Source organism: Elephantulus edwardii, unplaced genomic scaffold (genome assembly GCF_000299155.1).
Source record: "Elephantulus edwardii isolate Elephantulus edwardi_28Jun2011 unplaced genomic scaffold, EleEdw1.0 scaffold00005, whole genome shotgun sequence".
NCBI classification, from domain to species: domain Eukaryota; kingdom Metazoa; phylum Chordata; class Mammalia; order Macroscelidea; family Macroscelididae; genus Elephantulus; species Elephantulus edwardii.
This window is the reverse complement of record NW_006399755.1, coordinates 38,563,866-38,583,720: the sequence shown is the minus strand read 5'-3', so window position 1 is coordinate 38,583,720 and position 19,855 is coordinate 38,563,866. Positions and strand designations below refer to the sequence as shown.

The 19,855-nt window shown below is 34.8% G+C and overlaps 1 protein-coding gene across 1 annotated transcript in view; it reads left to right on the top strand.

The window, feature by feature from the left end:
* Window positions 1-17,284, top strand: part of LRRC40 (leucine rich repeat containing 40) — a 66,825-nt gene extending 49,541 nt beyond the window's left edge. The window contains exons 12-15 of the mRNA XM_006879791.1: window positions 6,213-6,323; window positions 7,121-7,198; window positions 15,018-15,203; window positions 16,918-17,284. Coding sequence (XP_006879853.1) covers window positions 6,213-6,323; window positions 7,121-7,198; window positions 15,018-15,203; window positions 16,918-17,023 — 481 coding nt within the window. The 3' untranslated portion in view covers window positions 17,024-17,284. The remainder of the gene's footprint in view (window positions 1-6,212; window positions 6,324-7,120; window positions 7,199-15,017; window positions 15,204-16,917) is intronic.
* Window positions 17,285-19,855: the final 2,571 nt, after the last annotated feature.

Sequence of the window (19,855 nt, the reverse complement as noted above, 5' to 3'; positions counted from 1 at the left end):
TATAATTCTTTAGAAATTTGGCAAATACCTTAGTTGTATCCTAATATGTTTTAAAATTTGTTCTGTATATGAGTATAAAGAAATTTTCTTTTTCTCTTACATTTTTAAGTTGGAAAATAGATATTAGAATATTAAAATATTAGAGTGTTGCCCCCTCATAATGAAGTTTTTGAGGAAAAACTATAAAGGACTATCCAAAACTTTGGATCTCTATTTTATTTTTGTTTTTTTAAATTAGTTTTAATGAAAGTTTACTGAGACTTAGGGTTTCCAGTCATTCGTTGGTGCACTTTTCTCCCTGTCCATGCCCTACCCCACAATTCACTTTTCTCCTTGATAAGTAATAGAAAAACTTTTTCATTGCTATGCAGTCCCTCCCCCCAAGTCCATTGCACTATGCAGCCTTCATTCTGGACTCCTGTCATGACAATAATACCCAATCATATATCCCTTTTAAACAGTTCTCTCCCTCATCTGTTGCAATGCAGTATACATCATTCCTCCCCTTCTTCTGTCTTCATTCAACCCCAATGTCAGTCCTGTTTTATAATTGTGGCCCTATGCAATATTTGTCTTTTTGTGACTGAGATAGTCCAGTCAGCATCATGTTCTCTAGGGTCATCCATTTTGCATAATATTTCAGGAGTTCTTTGTTTTTCAAAGCTGCATAGTATTACATTGTGTGAATACACCAGAGCTTCTCTTATTTATTCACTTGTTGATGGGCATGTGGGTTGTTTCCAGTTCTTTGCTATTGTGAACAAAGCCCCAATAAACATGGATGTGCATATATCTGCTTGGGTGGTGGTTATGGTTTCTTTAGGGTAAATTCCCAGAAGTGGAATTGCTGGGTGAAATGATATTTCTATTTGCAACCTTTTGAGAAAGCACCATACTGCCTTCCAAAGTGGTTACACCATTTTACACTCCCACCGACAGTGAATAAGGGTCCCAGTTTCTCCGTAACCTCACAAGCATTTGATGTTTGCTGTTCTGTTAAATTTTGCTATTCTTACTGGGGTGAGATGATATATCATAGTTGTTTTGATTTGAATCTCTCTTAGAGCTAGGGATTTTGAACATTTCTTGATGTGTTTGTTTGCCATCTGAATGTCTTCTTTGGTGAAGTGTCTGTTCATATCCTGTGCCCATTTTTCAACTGGGTTATTTACCTTTATCTTGTTGTGGTGCTCGAGTATTTTATAAATTCTAGATATAAGTCCCTTGTTTGACAAGTCATTACCAAATATTTTTTCCCAGTCCGTAGCTTCCCTTTTTACCCTGTTGGAGAATTTTTTGGATGTTATTTTTGTTTTATGTTAATGAATTGTCAAGCCACTGAATCTTTCAAATAATAATAAAAGTAGAGACTTAATTTTTTTAATTGAGCCTTCTTGATATTTTCAGGAAAGAATCTTCACTGTAATAATTAGAAATTATTTGATTTATACCTTGTACCTTGTATTACATCTTTAATGATGCTAGTGATAACAAAGTTTACCTGGAACAACCAGGTTAGCCATTAAAACAACTGTATGTGAGACAGAATAGGATACTGATAAGGAACTTGGACACTGAAGTTGGCTCCCAAAATCTCCCAGCTCTCTAGTTTTGCAGGTTAAGTACCTTCTCTTAGATTTTTCACTTGAGTAGGGAAGATAAAGATAATTGACGTCAACATCAAGGCTGTTCTGACTCAAAGCTTCCTTATGTAGAATAGAAGTGCCATCTTTTGCCATCATAATCCTTTTCCCCCCAAACATTATTGCAGCCACTGTACCAATCCATCTCATCTGCCTGTTTTTTACTAAACGTCTACTAAGGCCCTCTCCAGGGCCTGGTTCCTCCTGATAACAATATCAAAGTACAAAAGATTAAGTCTCACCATTCTTACTTCTAAGGAATATTCTGGCTATAATTTTTCAAAATAATTATGCTTGCTTTTCTAGTGATTCATGATATAGTTAACTTTTTTCAATACTCTAATTCAAAGGCCTCAATTCTTTGCTGTTCTTTATTCATTGTTCAGCCTTCACATGTCTTTGAGGCAATTTAAAATATCATTGCTTGTGTCAGGTGTACTTTAGTCCTTAAAGTGACATCTTTGCTTTAAAAACTTCAAAATCTTTTGTAGCAGAGTTGACTGATGTACCATGTGGTTTAATTTTTTGACTGGTGCTTACGTGGGTGTTGATAGTGCATACAAGTAAAATGAAATCCTTGATAACTTCTATCTTTTCTCCATTTACTATGATATTTATTGATCTTATAGTGAAGATTTTTATTTATGTTGAAATCTAATCCATCCATTCTGGAGTCCTTGATCTTCATCAGTGAGTGTTTGAAGCTCTTTGTTTTCATCAAACAAGGCTATATCAAGCCACGAGGCCACCAGAGCTCCCTATATCATTTAAATAGCACAGATTCTGAATGAATCTTGATAGAATTAGAGTTTTGGTTATCTAGTGGATAAAGAGTTTAATTGGCAACCCGAAGGTGGTGGTGGTTATGTGCTGTCAAGTCGCTTGTGAACCATAGTGACACTATGAACAACAGCTCTGAGCCCTGTTCTATCTTGAGCCAGCCTCATTGTCTCTGACTCACTTACCCCCATTACCCCAGTCACAGAGTCAATCCATTACATCCAGGGTCTTCCTTTCTTGCATTGTCCCTCCACCTTTCCAAACATGATATCCTTCTTCAAGGACTGGTCCCTCCTTGCAACATGCCCTAAGTATGTCAGACAGAGCTTCAAAATCCTAGCTTCCAAGGAGCAGTCTGATTTCACCCTCTCCAGGATGAACCTGTTTGTGAGATTAATTTGCCTTGGGGGATCCTGTTTCTCTTGCCAAGATAGTTTCTAAACAGTACTCTATTTCTTAAACTTTTATTTCATAAGTTTTACTTCAGCATATTCTTTTCTGAATGTAGGATTTTATTGGCAAGTTGGACTGTATTAAAGCAAATATCATTTGTAGTTCCACCACTGAGTTATTTTATTAATTTTATGGTGTATTTTGTTTTAAAGTACTCCTTACTAGAATTACACCATACATAACATTTTTGTTTCTCCCTGGTTTATTTCTCTTGAATATTTTTCCATTTTATGTACTATTTTTAAAATTTAAATTAATTATATTACATATGGTTTATTATAGCCATAAAGTTTTACTTGTATTTTATATTTTTTCTTTAGGTCAGATAACTAGAAGATTTGGTAACTCATAGAGTATGAGTTTTTTCATTGTTACTGTTATGTTCTGTCAGGTCACCTGCGACTCATAGCAACTCTTTGTACAGTAGCTCTGAACCGTGCCCTCTTCCACCACATTTACCCCATTATCGTAGTCACTGTGTCAGTCCATCCCATCCAGTGTTTTTCTCTCCTATGTCCGTCAGTATTTCCAAGCATAATGTCCCTCTCCAAGGACTGGTCCCTCCTTGCAACATGCCCAAAGTATGTCAGACGGAGCTTCAAAATTCTTTCTTCCGAGGAGCAGCCTGGTTTCACCCTCTTCAGGACAGACCTGTTTGTTCTCTTAATAGTCCGTGATATGTTCAATACTCTTCTCCAACACCACAAGACAACAGCTCTTCTTCTGTTGTCTTTAATTGTTGTCCAATTCTCTAATGCATAACAAGTAATTGCAAAGACCATGATCTAGATCAGATACACCTTAGTTTGTAGACTGACATCATTGCTCTTCAGCCTTCTGGAGCAGGTTTCCCTAATACAATTCATCATTTGATTTCTTGACCCCTGTTGTCAAGAGGGATAATTGTGGAACCAAGAAAACATAAATTGTTAACAGTCTTAATCTCTGTCATGATACTACCAATTGGCCTAGTGGTTGAGAGTCTTTGTTTTCTTGCTGTTGAGCATCAATTAATATTGGAGACTGTAATCCTTGACCTGCTGCAGCAGTATATATCTATGCAATACTTTCTAAAAAAGGGTTTATCAGTTACACAGCTAAACTCATATCTTTTTTTTTTTCTTCACTCTATCCTCTCCAGCACAGTATTTCGTGATCTCTCTCTGATGGGCTTTGTTTAACTTTGGTTTTTTTTTTTACTACTGCAGTAGCCTGAAAAAAGATTTATTGTTATAATTTCATTTCTTGGCAAATCAGATATTGGCATGTTTTTATTCTCATAGCTAATAATATCCTTAACACTCCTAGGCTTAATTACATTGGTGATAAACAACTTGGGACTTTTTAGATGAGGAAAAGAATATTGATTCATGCTTAAAACCATTTTAGTTCTCCTGAAATCCAGATTTCTGGAATCCATGGAGTGAGAGTGACCCTCCCAGGCTAATGCTCTGAGATGTTCTTTTGAACCTAGATCTTTGTGCAAACTATTTTGCTTTAGGCTTTAGTTTCTTTTGCAGAATGACCTACTTGTAGTAAATTTCCAGAAACAATAATTCCAGGGTCATATGAAAAGCTATACATTAGGTTATTAAATAAACACTATTCTGGCCCTTTTCTGTGGCAGTGCCAATAAGATTGAATATAAGAATTTTGGAACATTTTTCTCTTTGGAACACTGATTCTCTAACTAAAAATGTTCCGATTTGCAAACTGTTAATGTAAACTTCAAATCACTTAAAAGAAACCTTGTGTCCCTCATGTTGATTACAATTTATGACAACCTCATGCCTCATGAGTGCCAAATACACTTGTACTCCTTGGAAGTGTTAATAGTTGAATTTTCAGATACAGATTGCTGGGCTTTTCTTCTAAGGTTCTCGTTTGGTTACTCTGAATCTCCAAACTTTGAGCTAGCAGCTGAGTGTGAACCATTTGCATGTACCACTCAGGGACTCATTTACTTTATTCTTTTTTAAGTCTTTAATATAATCTGCTTAGTGGTGACATTTGGTACAACTAACTATATTTAAATGTTGTCATAGTTTGTTGCTATGTCATTGTGTTGGAACCGACTCACATTTGACACTGCAGTTTTTCAGAGGGTTTTCAGAGGCAGTAATTCACATGGGAGGAGATTGTCCATCCTTCTCTCTTAGAGCAACTGGTAGATTTGAACCCCATGCCTTTGGGAGTTCAACACAGCTCATTAGGGCACCTTTGCTCCCTCATAATTTACATGACAAAAAAAATTAAAGAGTTGAGCATACTGCAAGTAAAAAAAAAAATAACTAAGAACCTGGATATCTATACTACACATTGGTTCTCTGGGTGATATGAATAGTTTGCCCTGGAATCCTAACTTATAAACTAGTGGTTCTAACTTCAGGAGAAAGTTCTGGTAAGAAAACCCTATGGGGCAATATTTGTCTGTTACACAATCTCTATGAGTCAGGATTAACTCAGTGGCCAGAGATACCAGGAAGTATGATACATTCTAGAGACATAGTGATATATAAGAAAAGATATATCCTTCAAGAGGCTTTAAGTCCAGCAGGAAAATGTACACATAAGTAAATTGTTACCGTACAATGACAAAAGTTATATAAAGGATTTATTTATCAAAGTGAACTATGTATACTGTTAAATGGATTATGTCTGTGACTTTGTAGAAAATACATTTTAAAACTTACATTTGTAACTTTACTAGCACTGTTTAAAATTTATTGGCTTAACTATTAGACAAATGAATAAAATTGATTTAGATAGATAGATAGATAGATAGATAGATAGATATAGATATCCTTAGTATTTGATATAGTCTAAGTAGAGCCCTACTATCTGCTATTTGTGTAATCATTTATTTTACAACTTTAACAGAATTAAGTATAAGTTTTCCTTAAATTTTCCATTTATCCTTTGTACCTTTGTTGCTGAGTACTGTTGAGTCAGAACTGACTTGTATCTTATCCTCTGCTGGGTTTTCAGTTAATCACATGGGAGGAGATTAACCTTTCTTCCACAGAGCAACTGGTGGATTTGAACCACATGTCTTTTGATTGCCAGTGCTACTCTTTACCACTAGGCTACTGGAACTTTCTTATTTATATCATAATTAATTTCAATATAAAATTAAATTTTTATCTAATTTCAACACATATGTAAAATTTTTTAGAAAGGTCTTATAAAGCTGTTTTCTCCTTTAAAGAATCCTAACATTTTTTTATGGGAAAAATAAAAGTTACAGAAAATCTAAACTAATAGAATAAAGGATTTTCCCCTTATGATATGCAGAGAGTTTTAAGTATTAACATCTTCAAACTGTGTTTATTCCAGGGTTGTGGAACTAAAGGAAATGCTCTCCGATGTCAACCTCAGTTTTAATAAGCTATCCTGTATATCACTGGAATTATGTATGCTTCAAAAACTGACTTTTTTAGATCTCAGGTATTTATTGATTCCGTCACTTGACGTTTTCATTGTAACTTGTCTTGAGTCTGTCTACTAAATTTTGCTCCTCCTTTCTTATATTTTTAACTATGAACACTGGTCATTAATAATATATTAGTAGAAATGTGATGTCAAGTTTGGCACACTAATCATATAGTGTGACACAAAAGATATAGTCATGCACATATTTACTATAGCACTATTTATAATAACAACCCAAGTGCCTATCAGTGGACGAATAGCTAAAGAAACATATACTCACTAAATCTCTTGAAGTATTATGCATATCTGAAAAAGGGCTAAATTAGTAAAATACTGCACAACCTGGGTAAAATGAAAATGAAATATGCTGGGTGACTCATTAGTCCTAACAGGGCAGTTATGGCACAACACCATTCAAATAAAAAAAGTAGAAAATTGCTTATTCACAGAAATAATCAATATTGGATGGTTAATAAAGAATCAAAGGAGAAGGGAGGAAAAAAATGAATAAAATTTATTTGTAAAGTGCATAAAAATAGATGGTAGAAAATATATTTTTTCTTTTTACCTCTCTAGTATTTTCATGTTTATTATCTAACTATAAGTTGAAGGGATGGGATAGATGGGAAAGAAAAAGTATCACATGCTTGAATCAACTGACTTATTCTGAATTCTCAGGATTCAGCCTTAATGATATCAAAACAAAGATTGACAAACGGAAATAATTTTTTCTATGTATCATTTTAATAGGAAGATAACATAAAAAATTTAAACTTTCTTAATCTTCTGGGTTTTTTTCTCCTCCAATTTAGAAACAATTTTTTAAGTTCTTTACCTGAAGAAATGGAATCATTAAAAAGATTACAGATGATTAATCTTTCCTTTAATAGGTAAGAGATAATTTTTTGTTAATTTATGGAAAAAAATCTATAATTCTTTCTTAGAAAAACAATGAGAAGAGTCACATAAACAATAAACTAAAGAGCCTGTTTCTGATGACTTTCTACTCATAGCAACTGTACAGAACAGACTAGCAGTGTGCCCTGGGGTATTTCCAACATTGTAAGCCCTTGTGGCATAGTGGTTGAAGCGGTTGGAGCTTTAAAGCTATCTGCCACTCTAGTAGAGAAAGATAGGGTATTCTGCTTCCATAAAGAGTGCAGCCTTGGAAATCCTCTGTCCTTAGGTGCCTTTGAATTGGCTCAGGCTCATAGTGACCGTATGCACAAGGGAACAAAACCCTGCTCCTTCCTCATCATCTCTGCTGTGCTTAACCCCATTATTGTAGTCTCTATGTCAATCCATCTTGTTGAGGGACTTTTTCACTCACCTACCTTTCCAAACACAGTATTGTCCTCTAAACATTATTTTCCAAACATGATTGGTCCCTCCTGATAACATGCTCAAAGTATGTGAGGTGAACTCTTACTGTTCATGCTTTAATGGCTTTCTGGCTGCAGTTTTTCCAAGAGAGTTTTGTTTGTTCATTTACTGGTCCATGGTATACTTAATGTTCTTCTCTAACACAATAATCTAAAAGCATCAGTTTTTCTTCAGTGTTACTTATTCATTGTCCACATTTTCCATGTATATGTGTTATAATCTGTCTTATATAGTTGCTATCAGCTGGACTCAATCTGATGGTAATGGGCTTCATCTATTTAGAAGCTATCTGCGTCATCTCTCTCCTGTGAAGCCACTGATGGTTTAAAACCACTGACTTTTCAATTAGCAGCCAAATGTTTAACTATTCTAAGACCAGGCCTCCTCAGATTAAACAATAAGGCTTTTTATTTTATTATATTCATTACAAGATTTACTTTCACATGGTTCGATTTAGAATTGAAAGCTGTGTTGCTTACTTAGAATTTTCACAGTGGATGCCTAGTATTTGTGTTTTTTTGTTTGTTTGTTTGTTTGTTTTTCATTTTGAGAAAGTGCTGAAGAGCAATGGTGTCTCTCTGGAAACTAAGGTGCGTCTGATACAGGCCCTGGTCTTTGCAATCACTTGTTATGCATCAGAGAGTTGGACAGTGACTAAGAAGGATAGAAGGAGAATTGATGCCTTTGAGCTGTGGTGTTGGAGAAGAGTATTGAGGGTACCATGGACTGCTAAGAAAACAAACAGATTCATCCCGGAAAGGGTTAAACCGGGTGACTCCTTGGAGGCAAGGATTCTGAGGCTCTGTCTAACATACTTTGAACATGTTATGAGGAGAGACCGGTCCTTGGAGAAGACATCATGCTTGGGAGGGTCAGCTATGGGTCAGTTCTGACTTCATGGCATACAAACAACAATTTCTTTCTGTAAGGCAAAGGTCAAAGTAATTCCTCAAATTCATTGCCTTGAAGTTAGTTGGAACTGAGTCAGAGATGACCCTTCATTGAGTTTCTGTGTCTGTAAATTGCACAGGAGAAGACTGCCTGTCTCCTTCAAAGTGGCTCTTGGATTTGAACCACTAATGAAGTGTGGCCTTTAGGCTAGCACCACACCTCCCTGTGGACTGGGCCACCAGAGCACCTAATGGAAACATCTTATTGTGTTGGTTTCATAGAGTCAACTACAACTCATTGTGACCCTGTGAACAATAGATCTGAATCCTACTCTATCCTGTGCCACCCTCATGATTTCTTACATGCTTGAACCCATTGTTAGAGTCACTGTCAGTCCCTCTTGTTGGAGGTTTTCCTCTTTTTCCCTGACTTTCCACTTTTACTGGCTTGGTGTCCTTTTCCAAGGACTGGCCCTTCCTGTGACTCCACCCAAAGTGTGAAAGATGAAGTTGTAAAGAACTTTAAAGAACACTTGGGCTTCCTTCAAAACAGACTTCATTTGTTCTTTTGGTACCTTACGGGATATTCGGTACTCTTCTCCAACACCATTGCTCAAAGGCATAGATTTTTATGTCTCCTGAGGTTATTTAAGAACGGAGCATACAAACTGAAGTTGGCAAAATATGGATAATTGCCAGACTCAATGAGAGATGACATTCCAGTTAGAGCAAATATCACATGCAAAAGCACAAAGATAAGAACAGATGGCATATTTGAGAAACTTCAAGAAATTAATTAAGACTTGGGCCATAAAGTATAGTAGTAAAGTTAACAAGATTGGTTGGTCAACTCGATGACACTTAACAACAACAGAAGGCCAAATAAAGTACCAAACTATACCCATGCTGTCACGTCATTGCCAGTTTATGGTAACCCTAAATGAAAAGGAGGTTTTATTCAAAGGTGCTGAAGATAATTGAGAGTAATATTTTTTGAGCTCTGTTGGCATGGTCCGTAGGGTGCTGCACTGCTAACCCAAAAGCAGTGCCTCACTGGTGTTTCAAATCCACCAGCAGATTCCCGGAGAAAGAAAGGCATATTCCTCCTACATAATACACACCTTCCAAAAAAAGCTGCCAGAGCGTGAACTATGAATTGGTTCTGACTTGATGGCAGTAGGAGAATTTTATGTAATATGTACTAATATATTCTAAATATTATGCAGGTATTTAATTCTTACAAGAACTCCACATATTAGATTTGGTTATAGTGTTCACGTTTGGCTCAAACTCATTTTGAACCTACTTTAGTTTCAAACCCATTCAGTTTGAATCCAGAATCTATGTCCTTAACCTACTGTCCTGCCTCTCAGAGATGACAAATGAGTTAAAAGGTTTTATAGTTAAGAACAGAATGGTTGTTGAACAGGTTCTGGCAACATTGTTCCAGTTCCATCTTCCCATAAGAGAACAAACTATTCCATTAGAGAGCTGGGACCTTTAGCTATATTGTTTACAGGTAACTATTTGAGCTATTTGTGCTGTCACTATTGTGCTATTCATTCCTATAATCTCAATATAGTAATAATAATTGAAGTCCCATTAAATTTTATTTATTCAGTCCTTTAATGGGCTATGCTTCTTTAATTTTTATTTAAAATAAAAATTTATTTTATACTGGTTTACTTACAAAGTTCATATACATTGTTTTTTACACCGGATCTTTCCCTTTCCTTTACTCATCCCTCCCATCACCCATCAAATTGTGTAACCCAGTGATTAACCATCCACCACCCATTCTCACTTCTCTGACCCCGCCCCCTGTTTGGATCTTCATATACATTCTGTATTAATGGTCTTGTACTGTATTTGTTCTGATTGGACTGAGTTAGTTCACTTAGCATAGTGTTCTCCAGTCCCTCCAAAGTTAGTAATTTACAAAATCATTGTTCTGCGTACCGTAGTACTCTGTAGTGCTGTGTAGTAATCCATTGCATGACTGTATTAGTATTGATGAGTAGCCAGAAGAAATTCAGCACTACCTTTAACCTTGTGGTATGTGAGACATTGAGAAAAGAAACTACCTTTTCTGGAGAACCCTACAATGATAGGAACAGATATCTTCAGGCAAGAACCAGACCCAGCTTTCAGTTAACACAATGATAAAGATCCCTTCTGTTGCTGCCGTGATCTCCTGTGTTTTCTGCCTCATATTCTTTCTTCCCTTCGTTTTTAACGGAGTTGCTCTGTCGGCTGAAGGCAAGCAATTCAGATCCACCAGCTGCTCCATGATGGACAATCTCGTGTGATTTATTATGACTCTGAAAACATTCTAGGGGTCAGCTATGAGTTAGTTACAGCTCCACTGAATTGAATGATAACTGAATGACTGAGTTATGAGTCTTACCAAGTTAATCACTTGGTCAAACCCTTCATACTTTACCTGGTAATATTGTAGGTAAGAACAGTTTATCTCTTCAATTCATACAACCCTTATATCTTCTGTCTTCCTACTTTCTCTAGAACCTCCAGTGTTGTACTACACTATTAAATATAGAGATGACTTTCTCTTAATAATTATTTAAAATTTTTGTGTTATTACTGTGTTTCAACCTTTATTAAACAAAGGAATATATAATACATTCTACTCACCTTTCAATAATTTGCAGGGAATTTTAGTGGCATAGTCTCTGGCAAGTTGTACAGCAAACCCAAAGGCTGTGCATTTTCAAGGCAGTTTGAATCCACCAGTGGTTTCTGGGGAGAGAAGTGCAGTCTCCTCCTATCAGAGTTATAACCTTGGAAACCCTCTGGAGGGTCACAATGAGTCAGAACCAATTTAACAGCAGAGTTTGACTTTTGACTTAAATATTTTGCAGTTACTTTACATTATTTAGTTTTGTACATGTGTATGTTTAATTTCTAAATATAGGACTATGATTTTTTTTCTTTTTAGCTGTTTGCAACAGAATATAATCTATAATCATATAGAACGATGTTGATTCTTTGGAATTTACTGAGATTTCCTTCATAGCATCAAAAAACATCTATTCTCTCTTTATTAGGTATAATGTCTGTCAGTGTAACAGATCAAATTACCATAAATCATGCTATTTAAATCTTATATTAGAAAAAAAATTTATATTTGGTCCATTTTTTGTTATGTTTTTGATTTTTGAGAAGATTAAAGTTTCTAATTACGTTTGTAGTCTTAATAACTTTTCCAGTAGGTCAGATTGTTGCTTTATATATTTTGAAGATTTATTGTTAGAGCATGTACCAGCTTTCTCTGTTGTTATTAAGATTTTTACTTTTTTTTCTTTCGCCTGGGACGTCCTTTTTTTTCATTCCTCAATTCATAACAATTCTGAATTATCTTGTTTTAAATATAACTTTTGTGGGTAATAATTTATCTTGCCTTTTTAACTAGTCCAAGAATTTAAGTGCCTTATGAATGATTAAGGCCCAGCTCAGGTGGCTTAGTGGTAAGGGGTGGTGCTACCATCCTAAAGGCTCACAGTTCAAATGCACCAGCTGCTACTTGGTATAAAGATGGACAGTTTCCGCCCATGTGATTTACAGTCTTTGAAAACCTGCTGGTGGATCAGCTCTCAGTTCATTCTGAGTTGACAGCCCATAACAACAATAAAATAGTAGTAGGTAGCGAGCTCTGGTGGCCTAGTATATAGGGTGTTTTGTTACCAACCCAAAGATAAGTAGGTTGAGTCCACTAGTATTTCTGAGGGAGAAAAAGGAGCATCCTCCTCCTGTGTGATAAATTTACAGCCTCTGAAACCAGCTGGAGGGTCAGCTGTGACATGGTTCAGACTCCACAGCATTGAGAGAGTCAGAGAGATGGTAGTGCTCATTTTATGCCATCTTGATTTCATGACTTGGTTTCATAATTTCCTTCCGTGTTTCTTGTTTTCTCTCCTTTTTTCCTCCCATTAGGTTGATTTAATCTTCTTTTGCTGCTTTGATATGGCAGATTTTACTAAATTCTTTACTCATCTTTACTTTTCCTGTATCTCTTCTTCTTGGATTAATTTTTTCCTAATCTGGGAAAAACCCTGTAAGTATGGTAAATATTCTGAAACCATGAATAACTAGAATATTTGCTCTTTTCTTCAAAATATATAAGTTCTAGTTTCATATTTATTTTATGTATTTTGTTGTGCCAGTAAATCTAGGGCAACCTGCTTTTTAGTTTTGTAGTTGTTTAATCGGTTGGCATACTTTTGATGGCATAGGGCATAGTATATGGACTTATAACTGCAAAGTCAGCTGTCTGAGTTCTTCAGCTGCTCCATGGGAAAAGGCTGGCAGTTTTCCCATGTAAAAAATTGTTATTGTTAGGTGCTGTGGAATCTATTCTGACTCCTAGCAAGACTGCACAGCAAATAGAAAGCCTGCTTACTCCTGTACCATTCTCACAGTCTCTGTTGTGCTTAAACCTATTTATTGTTGCAGGCACTATGTCAGTCTGTTTCATTGAGGATCTTCCTCTCCTTCACTTACCTCTACTTTTCTTAGGATGATACCCTTTTCTAAAATCTGACTGCTTCTGATAACATTCCCAAAATATATGAGATGAAGTTTCACCTTTCTTATCTCTAAGGAGCACTCCATAAAGATTTACACCCTCATAAATCCAATAAAATGTTGCTCTGAGTTGGTATGCACTCTGGTGGCCTAGTGGTAAGGAGCTGCGTTGACAACCTGAAGTCACACGGTTCTATTCCACCACCTGCTCTTTGGGAGAAATAGGGCATTTTCCTCCTGTGTAATTTCAGCCTCTGAAAACCCACTAGAGGTTCAGCTATGGGTTGGCTCCGACTCAATAGCACCCAGCAGCCACCACCATGATGCTGGGTTTGTTTCAGTATTTTGACCACTATTAGTCATTTCAACCTTTTTTCCTGGAAATTTCTTAATATATTTTCAAATCTTTTCTTAGTCAGTGATTCTTTATGGAATATCATTTAGATAAATGTTGGCAGGTGTACGTTTATCACCCACTTTATTAGCATTTCAATCTTTCGATTTATCATTTCCTGAAGTATTCTATGAAAATTCTTCTACCCAGTTTGTTTTTCAACATTATCTGTTATGCTGGCCAACTTATCTTTTCAGGTCTTTGTAGCAACTTTGATATTTTTTACACACTTAGTCTCTATTTAATTCTTTTTATCATTACTTGTTTCTGATTTATGTTTCTCATAGTATCTCTTCTAATTTGTAGAACATGTATTGTCCTTGCTAAAATTTTTCTATCTGCTCCTTTATTTATACTTTCTTGTGCATAGGTTATATTATTGTTGGCTTTAGTTCAAGATACATCTTCTTCTCAGATCTCTCCTAACTTTTATTTGAGAGTACATCTGTCTGCCTTTTGAACTGTCATTTGCTTTGGTAAGTAATGTCTCTGTGGAAGGGGCAAAAGCTAATCTTAACTTCTATTTTAACAGGTGAGCCATAATCTCATCATTACAATGGGAAAGGGATCATGTGGTCATTCATTGCCTCTCCAGACTCACTGGAACTCCAGAGCTGCCTTGATTTTACCTTTCATTATTGCTTTTAACACAAGGCAAAGAAAAGACTACAACCCAAAGACTCCCTCACCCTATCCTTTTTCCTCCAGGATACAATTTGCCTCACACCAAAATCTTCCCAATCTTTCTTACCCAAGGAGCTGTTACTTTCCAAGTACTACTCTGAGAGCCTTCTGCCTTTCATCTCTTCTGGCATCGGCCACTCCCTGGCTATTTTGACTGTCAAGCTAGCAACCTGTGCTAGTTGGTGAGCTTTTCAAGAATGAAATATGCATTTCTTTTGGAAGCTTCAGTTAAGGCAGAAACTCTAGGTTTATATTAAAGGAGTTGTGGTGGCACAGTCTGTAAGGTGTTACATATTCTAACCAACAGGCTACAGTTTAAAGCCACCAGTCGCTCCATGGGAGAAATGGGCAGACTCCTCTTATTCATATTTCCAGATTCAAAATGCAAATGTAGAGTTCTCAAGAGCCAGAATGGACTCAAAAGCAGTGAGTTTCAATTTTACTTAATGTATTAGCAATGATTCTGTTTCATAAAATGTAAAAGTGAACTAATGAAAGACACCTACAATGAGATGATACTTAAAAGATCACAGAACGATTTTCTGATCTACTGAATGTATTCAGTAAAAATTGTTGAAGAGTTTAAATTGTTATTTTAGTAAGTTTTTATTTTACTTGAGTAAATTTATCAAAAGTCTACCCACCTAACATGTATCTTAAGGTTTCCAAATCTAGTCCACTTTCTTTGTTTCAAATACAGGACTTAAACCATATATAAAACATGTACACTAAAGAAAACTAAAGAGTATCTATTGTAAGGCATTATTCTGACCACCATTTCCAGTCTACTTAGGTGTTTGGTTTATGCTCTGATAGGTTCAAAATACTGCCTGAAGTTCTCTATCGCATCTCCAAGCTTGAAACCATTCTGATTAGTAACAATCAGGTTGGATCTCTGGATCCTCAGAAAATGAAGATGATGGAAAACCTGACTACACTGGACCTTCAAAATAATGACCTCCTACAGATTCCACCAGAACTCGGTAACTGTGTGAGCTTAAGGTAACTATCCCTGTCTAAATTTTTTTGTGTATTTGATATGTATTTTGTGGCTTTGAGTTTTTTTCCACCCCTTGTTGTAATCTTTCAGGAATTTGAAATAATAATAATAATAATAATAATAATAATAATAATGTGACAAAGCCCACAACTCCAGTTCTAGATCATTAATATATCAGGGAAATGTAAACTTCTTAGCTTTGCTTACAAAGTTTTTAAAAACTTGATTGTTGTTGAATGCCATTATGTCAGTACTGACTCATTACTGACTCTCTGGTGGATTTTCAGCGATAGTAAGTCATACTGGAGATAGCCCATCTTTCTCCCTCAGAGCAGCTGGTGGATCTGAACCATGTACCTTTGAGTTGGCAGAGCTATTCCTTACTAGCAAGTTGCTATTTCAAACCCAGTAAGATTTCTTTCACACTCCCAGTTTTCTCTTCCCTCAACCTGAAATGCCTTTACCTTGGTTTTGGTAAAAATAACACCTTTGAAAACCTTCCTCGTTCCCCAGGCAGAGTGAATCTCTCTTCTGGTTTCCCATTATTCTTTATTTAGACTGAAATCTTTTTCGAGAGGACAGGTCTTCCTTTAGAAAAAGGTATCCTATTGCCCAAAACATCATAAGCACCCAATTACTGTTTTTTAAATTATTATAATTATTTAATATATATTTTCTAGGCATCTATCTGATGCCTCTTAGTAAATTACAGGAGGCAAGTAAATAACTCCCTAAAACTTTATTGGACGTTAAGAAAATCAGTCTTTAAAAGAATTCTCTAGGCACAAAGATAATTAGGCAGATCTAGTGTACAACAGGGAGCTCTGGTGGTGTAGGCTGTAGGGAGTGACCCTATTAGCCCTGTCTGGTGGTTAGAATCCTCCACTGGCCGTGTGAGAGAAAGACAGGCAGTCTTTTCCTGTGCAGTTTATCCTCAGCAAACCCACTGGGGGGTCAACTATGACTTGGTTCTGACTTGAGAGCTGTGCATTTGAGTTTTGAGTGTACAATATTGTGTGAATCCTTATACTTGTATTTAATATGCACTTAAGCTAGTAAAATTAATAAACGTCTCTTTAACTGAAGATATTCATTATTTAAAGAAACACTTAAGTAACAAGCAATTAAATTTTAAACCAATCCTCAATTTAGAACATGTAACTAGATATGTGTATGTACATGCACAGCTGGCCAGCTGATGGAGAGAAAAAGTGTTAATATTTTCTAGAAGAATTTAAAGGGAGTAAATGACATTGATTATATTATATCCCTAACACACTGGGTGCTTGTCAGTTTGTTTCTCCTAATACGTGTCTAAATAGGATTCCATCATTAAACATACAGTTATGAGAAGACTGAGAAAAGGCAATTATAAAAGTGATTTTAATCACAGTTTCTTCTTTTATTAGCTATGTGATCAAAGAAAGTTTTTCACCTTCCCAAATTTTTATTTCCTTATCTATAAAGCAAGGATGTTAATGGTACCTACATCATACTGTTGTAAAGAGAATTGAGACATGAATGTAAATTACTTAGCATCATATCCTAACAGTCATTTAATGTTGTTTTGATTGTTATTGTAATCCCAACTATTTAAATGCTAAGACTCAGTAAAAACAAATTGGAGCAAGGGGAATTTGTATTTTTATTATTGAAAATGAAATTAGAAGAAAAGTCTGTCTAGTGGAAATGCTTACATTCTTCTCTTTTGTTTAGAACATTACTCCTAGATGGAAATCCATTTCGTGTTCCTCGAGCAGCCATATTAATGAAAGGAACAGCTGCTATCCTGGAATATTTGAGAGATCGAATTCCTACATAAAATGGCATTGTTTCATAGTCCTGGCCAGGTTCACTGTTAGTAAGATATGGTATTTTCTTTTTGTATCATCCTAAACTCATTAGTATAATTGAGCTCCTAGTTTCCTAATTATCACCTAACCAATGGTAGAACTATTCTGGGCTGTGTTCACTGCCACATAATATTTTTACATTTACAGTTTTTAACATTGTTTCTTAAGATGCTGTGTACATTTAAAATCGTGATAACCACATATATGTTTTTAACATTTATTCTCAATGTGACATCAGTTTTTTCAAAATTGTAAAAAAAAAAATTTGGAATTTTTTCCCCGACGTACTGTCGTTCTTGTATAACATAGCAAGCAGTTTCTTCAGAAATGAATTTTTATTTATTATTTAACATGAATACCTTTATAATGACAAAGCCTTTTCATAGAAGTGGAATTTTTTTCCCCATTTCTGTTTGTATTACATATAATATATGTTACTTCATTTTTGTTAGTTATAAGATTAAATTGAATTTTAATGAGTACTGTTCTTTGGCATTAAAAGACTTTCATTACCCCTGAGTGAACTTTTGAAATGTAGTTGGTATAAGTTTTTAATCAATATTCATGATTTCAGTCTTATTTAACCTACTTTCTTTTCTAGCTATTGGGTGTGTCTTTTCCCTATTTTACAATATCTGAGTTTCTAAGATCACAGAAATACCACACAAGATGAAAAATATTGATGGAGAAAATACTGAGTGTTTTAATTGCTCTCACAAATCTGAATTTAAAATTTGACAAATTTAATGCTATCTTAAGTTTCAAAAACTAGTACTTTAGATTGAAAAGCACTAAAGATATTGGATATGTATATTTTTCCTTAGAACATATCATTTGTTCCTTAAGGAAAGTGTATTGAAGACTTTATCTTATTAATTATATACATGATTATGGCAACAGACAACCATTAATAATGAACATTGTAATCTTGACCTGTGACTTTGTTTAAAAATCCGTTAAGCAGGTCTTTGTATACCTAATCTAGGCTGTGTGTTTTAATCCAATCTTGTGTGTCTTTTTATATTTAGTACCTTAATTCTAAAACTTGTTTGAAATTTTGATAAGTAATAATATAGTAATTTTCTAAGAGGGGATTTGTAATTGGTTAACATGATTTAATGAAAATAAAACATAAGGGATTTTGTTTATACCAAAATTTCAGAAGTAGGCTGATCAGTAATTTTAAAACTTAGCATTCGAGTCTAATTAAATAGTCAGTAGTATGGTAGTATGTATATCCATTTAGATGTAACGCTAGATAGCTTTTAGATGATTGAAACTATATTACGAAGAAAACAGTCATCACTAAAAAAGATAAATAGTACAAGGCCGTAATAGAAATTACATTTTTCAAATATAGATTACAGTGCTTCTTTCTGTTTTAGAGAAACATTTCCCTTTTCAGGCCACATTTCTGTAATGAAGATGTCAGCTTTTGATATTAAACAAAAGACACTTTACAATAAGGTGACATTTTATTATTTATACAATAAAGAGACTTTTATGTTATTCAAAACACTTTTTTTTAAATACTGAAAAAATTGAGTACACCAAAGCCGAAAAAATGGCTCTGCTATACACTGCACAGCATTATTTTAGTCCCTGTATTTTATATCTGTACAGAAAGCATCTTCAAAATGCATTCTAATAACATTGTACACCTTTACCAATTAGTGTCAATACATAAAATGAAACTGGAAGAATACAGCTTGCATTTGCAAATTAACTGACAAAGTAATTAATTCCACTGATTTGGTAAATGTAAAATATAGATTCATAGGACTTCTTTGCACATAAAATGAAGCAGCTTTCAAAGTCATTATGGTCTCATACTGCAAAAAAACCATTAAGTACATTCACAACCTATGTTAGTAAAGTAGTAATATGTCTTCATTCAGTTTTATTTACATCAATATGTAGTTCAACTGAAAAGTACTATTAATTGTGATACAGTAGTCTTTAACACATACAAAAATGACAGTTTTTATATATAATTTAAGCTCAAAATCACAATTTATCTCAAAATATTAATTACAGTTACAGCCATTTCAGTTAAACATGTTGTGATTTAATTTTTCTTATAAAATGGTAAAACTTTTTATTAAAGTAAGCAATTTGTTTTTAATTGGCTAGAGTACACCCAAGTAGAAAATGTCAAGAGATGTTCCCCACCCCCTCCCACTCAAATTTGTAGCCACCTAGGCTAGCAAAGAGACAGAAAAGGCCCCAATTTATAAAGATTACGCCTCTTTTGCTATTCTGCTGTGGCTTGTTGGTTTTTCCATAAAAGCTTTACATGGGAAATGTCAATAAACTATGCAGTGAAATGCATGCATTAATATACAATGCCTATGTAAAATGTTAATGTTTACTAATGCACATTAAAATGTCCACAAAAACTTCAAAATAAGTCAGAAATAAAGAAGCACTTATAAAGAGCTATCAATCACATACTGAAAATTACTTGATAATATAATGGACATTCTTTGCAATAGGATTCCAATTCAAGTTCTTTCTCTAAGAGAGCTCTGGTAACTTGGCCTTAAGATGTCACTGTTGTGCTGCACATATGGTAGGTGAACTTAGGTGTCAAAAGGGGATGAGTCCAGGGACTGTCTTCATTTTTCTAAAACAATGTCTTGAAGTTGCAATACTCTTTAGGAATTTTACTTAAACTTATAAGAGAGTGAAATATTTCACTGAATGAAATAAATGGCCTTTTAGAATATGAGTATTATTTATAATAGATAGAATTTTAACTTCCATATATAGTACTAAAAGAATCATGTCCAAAAATAATA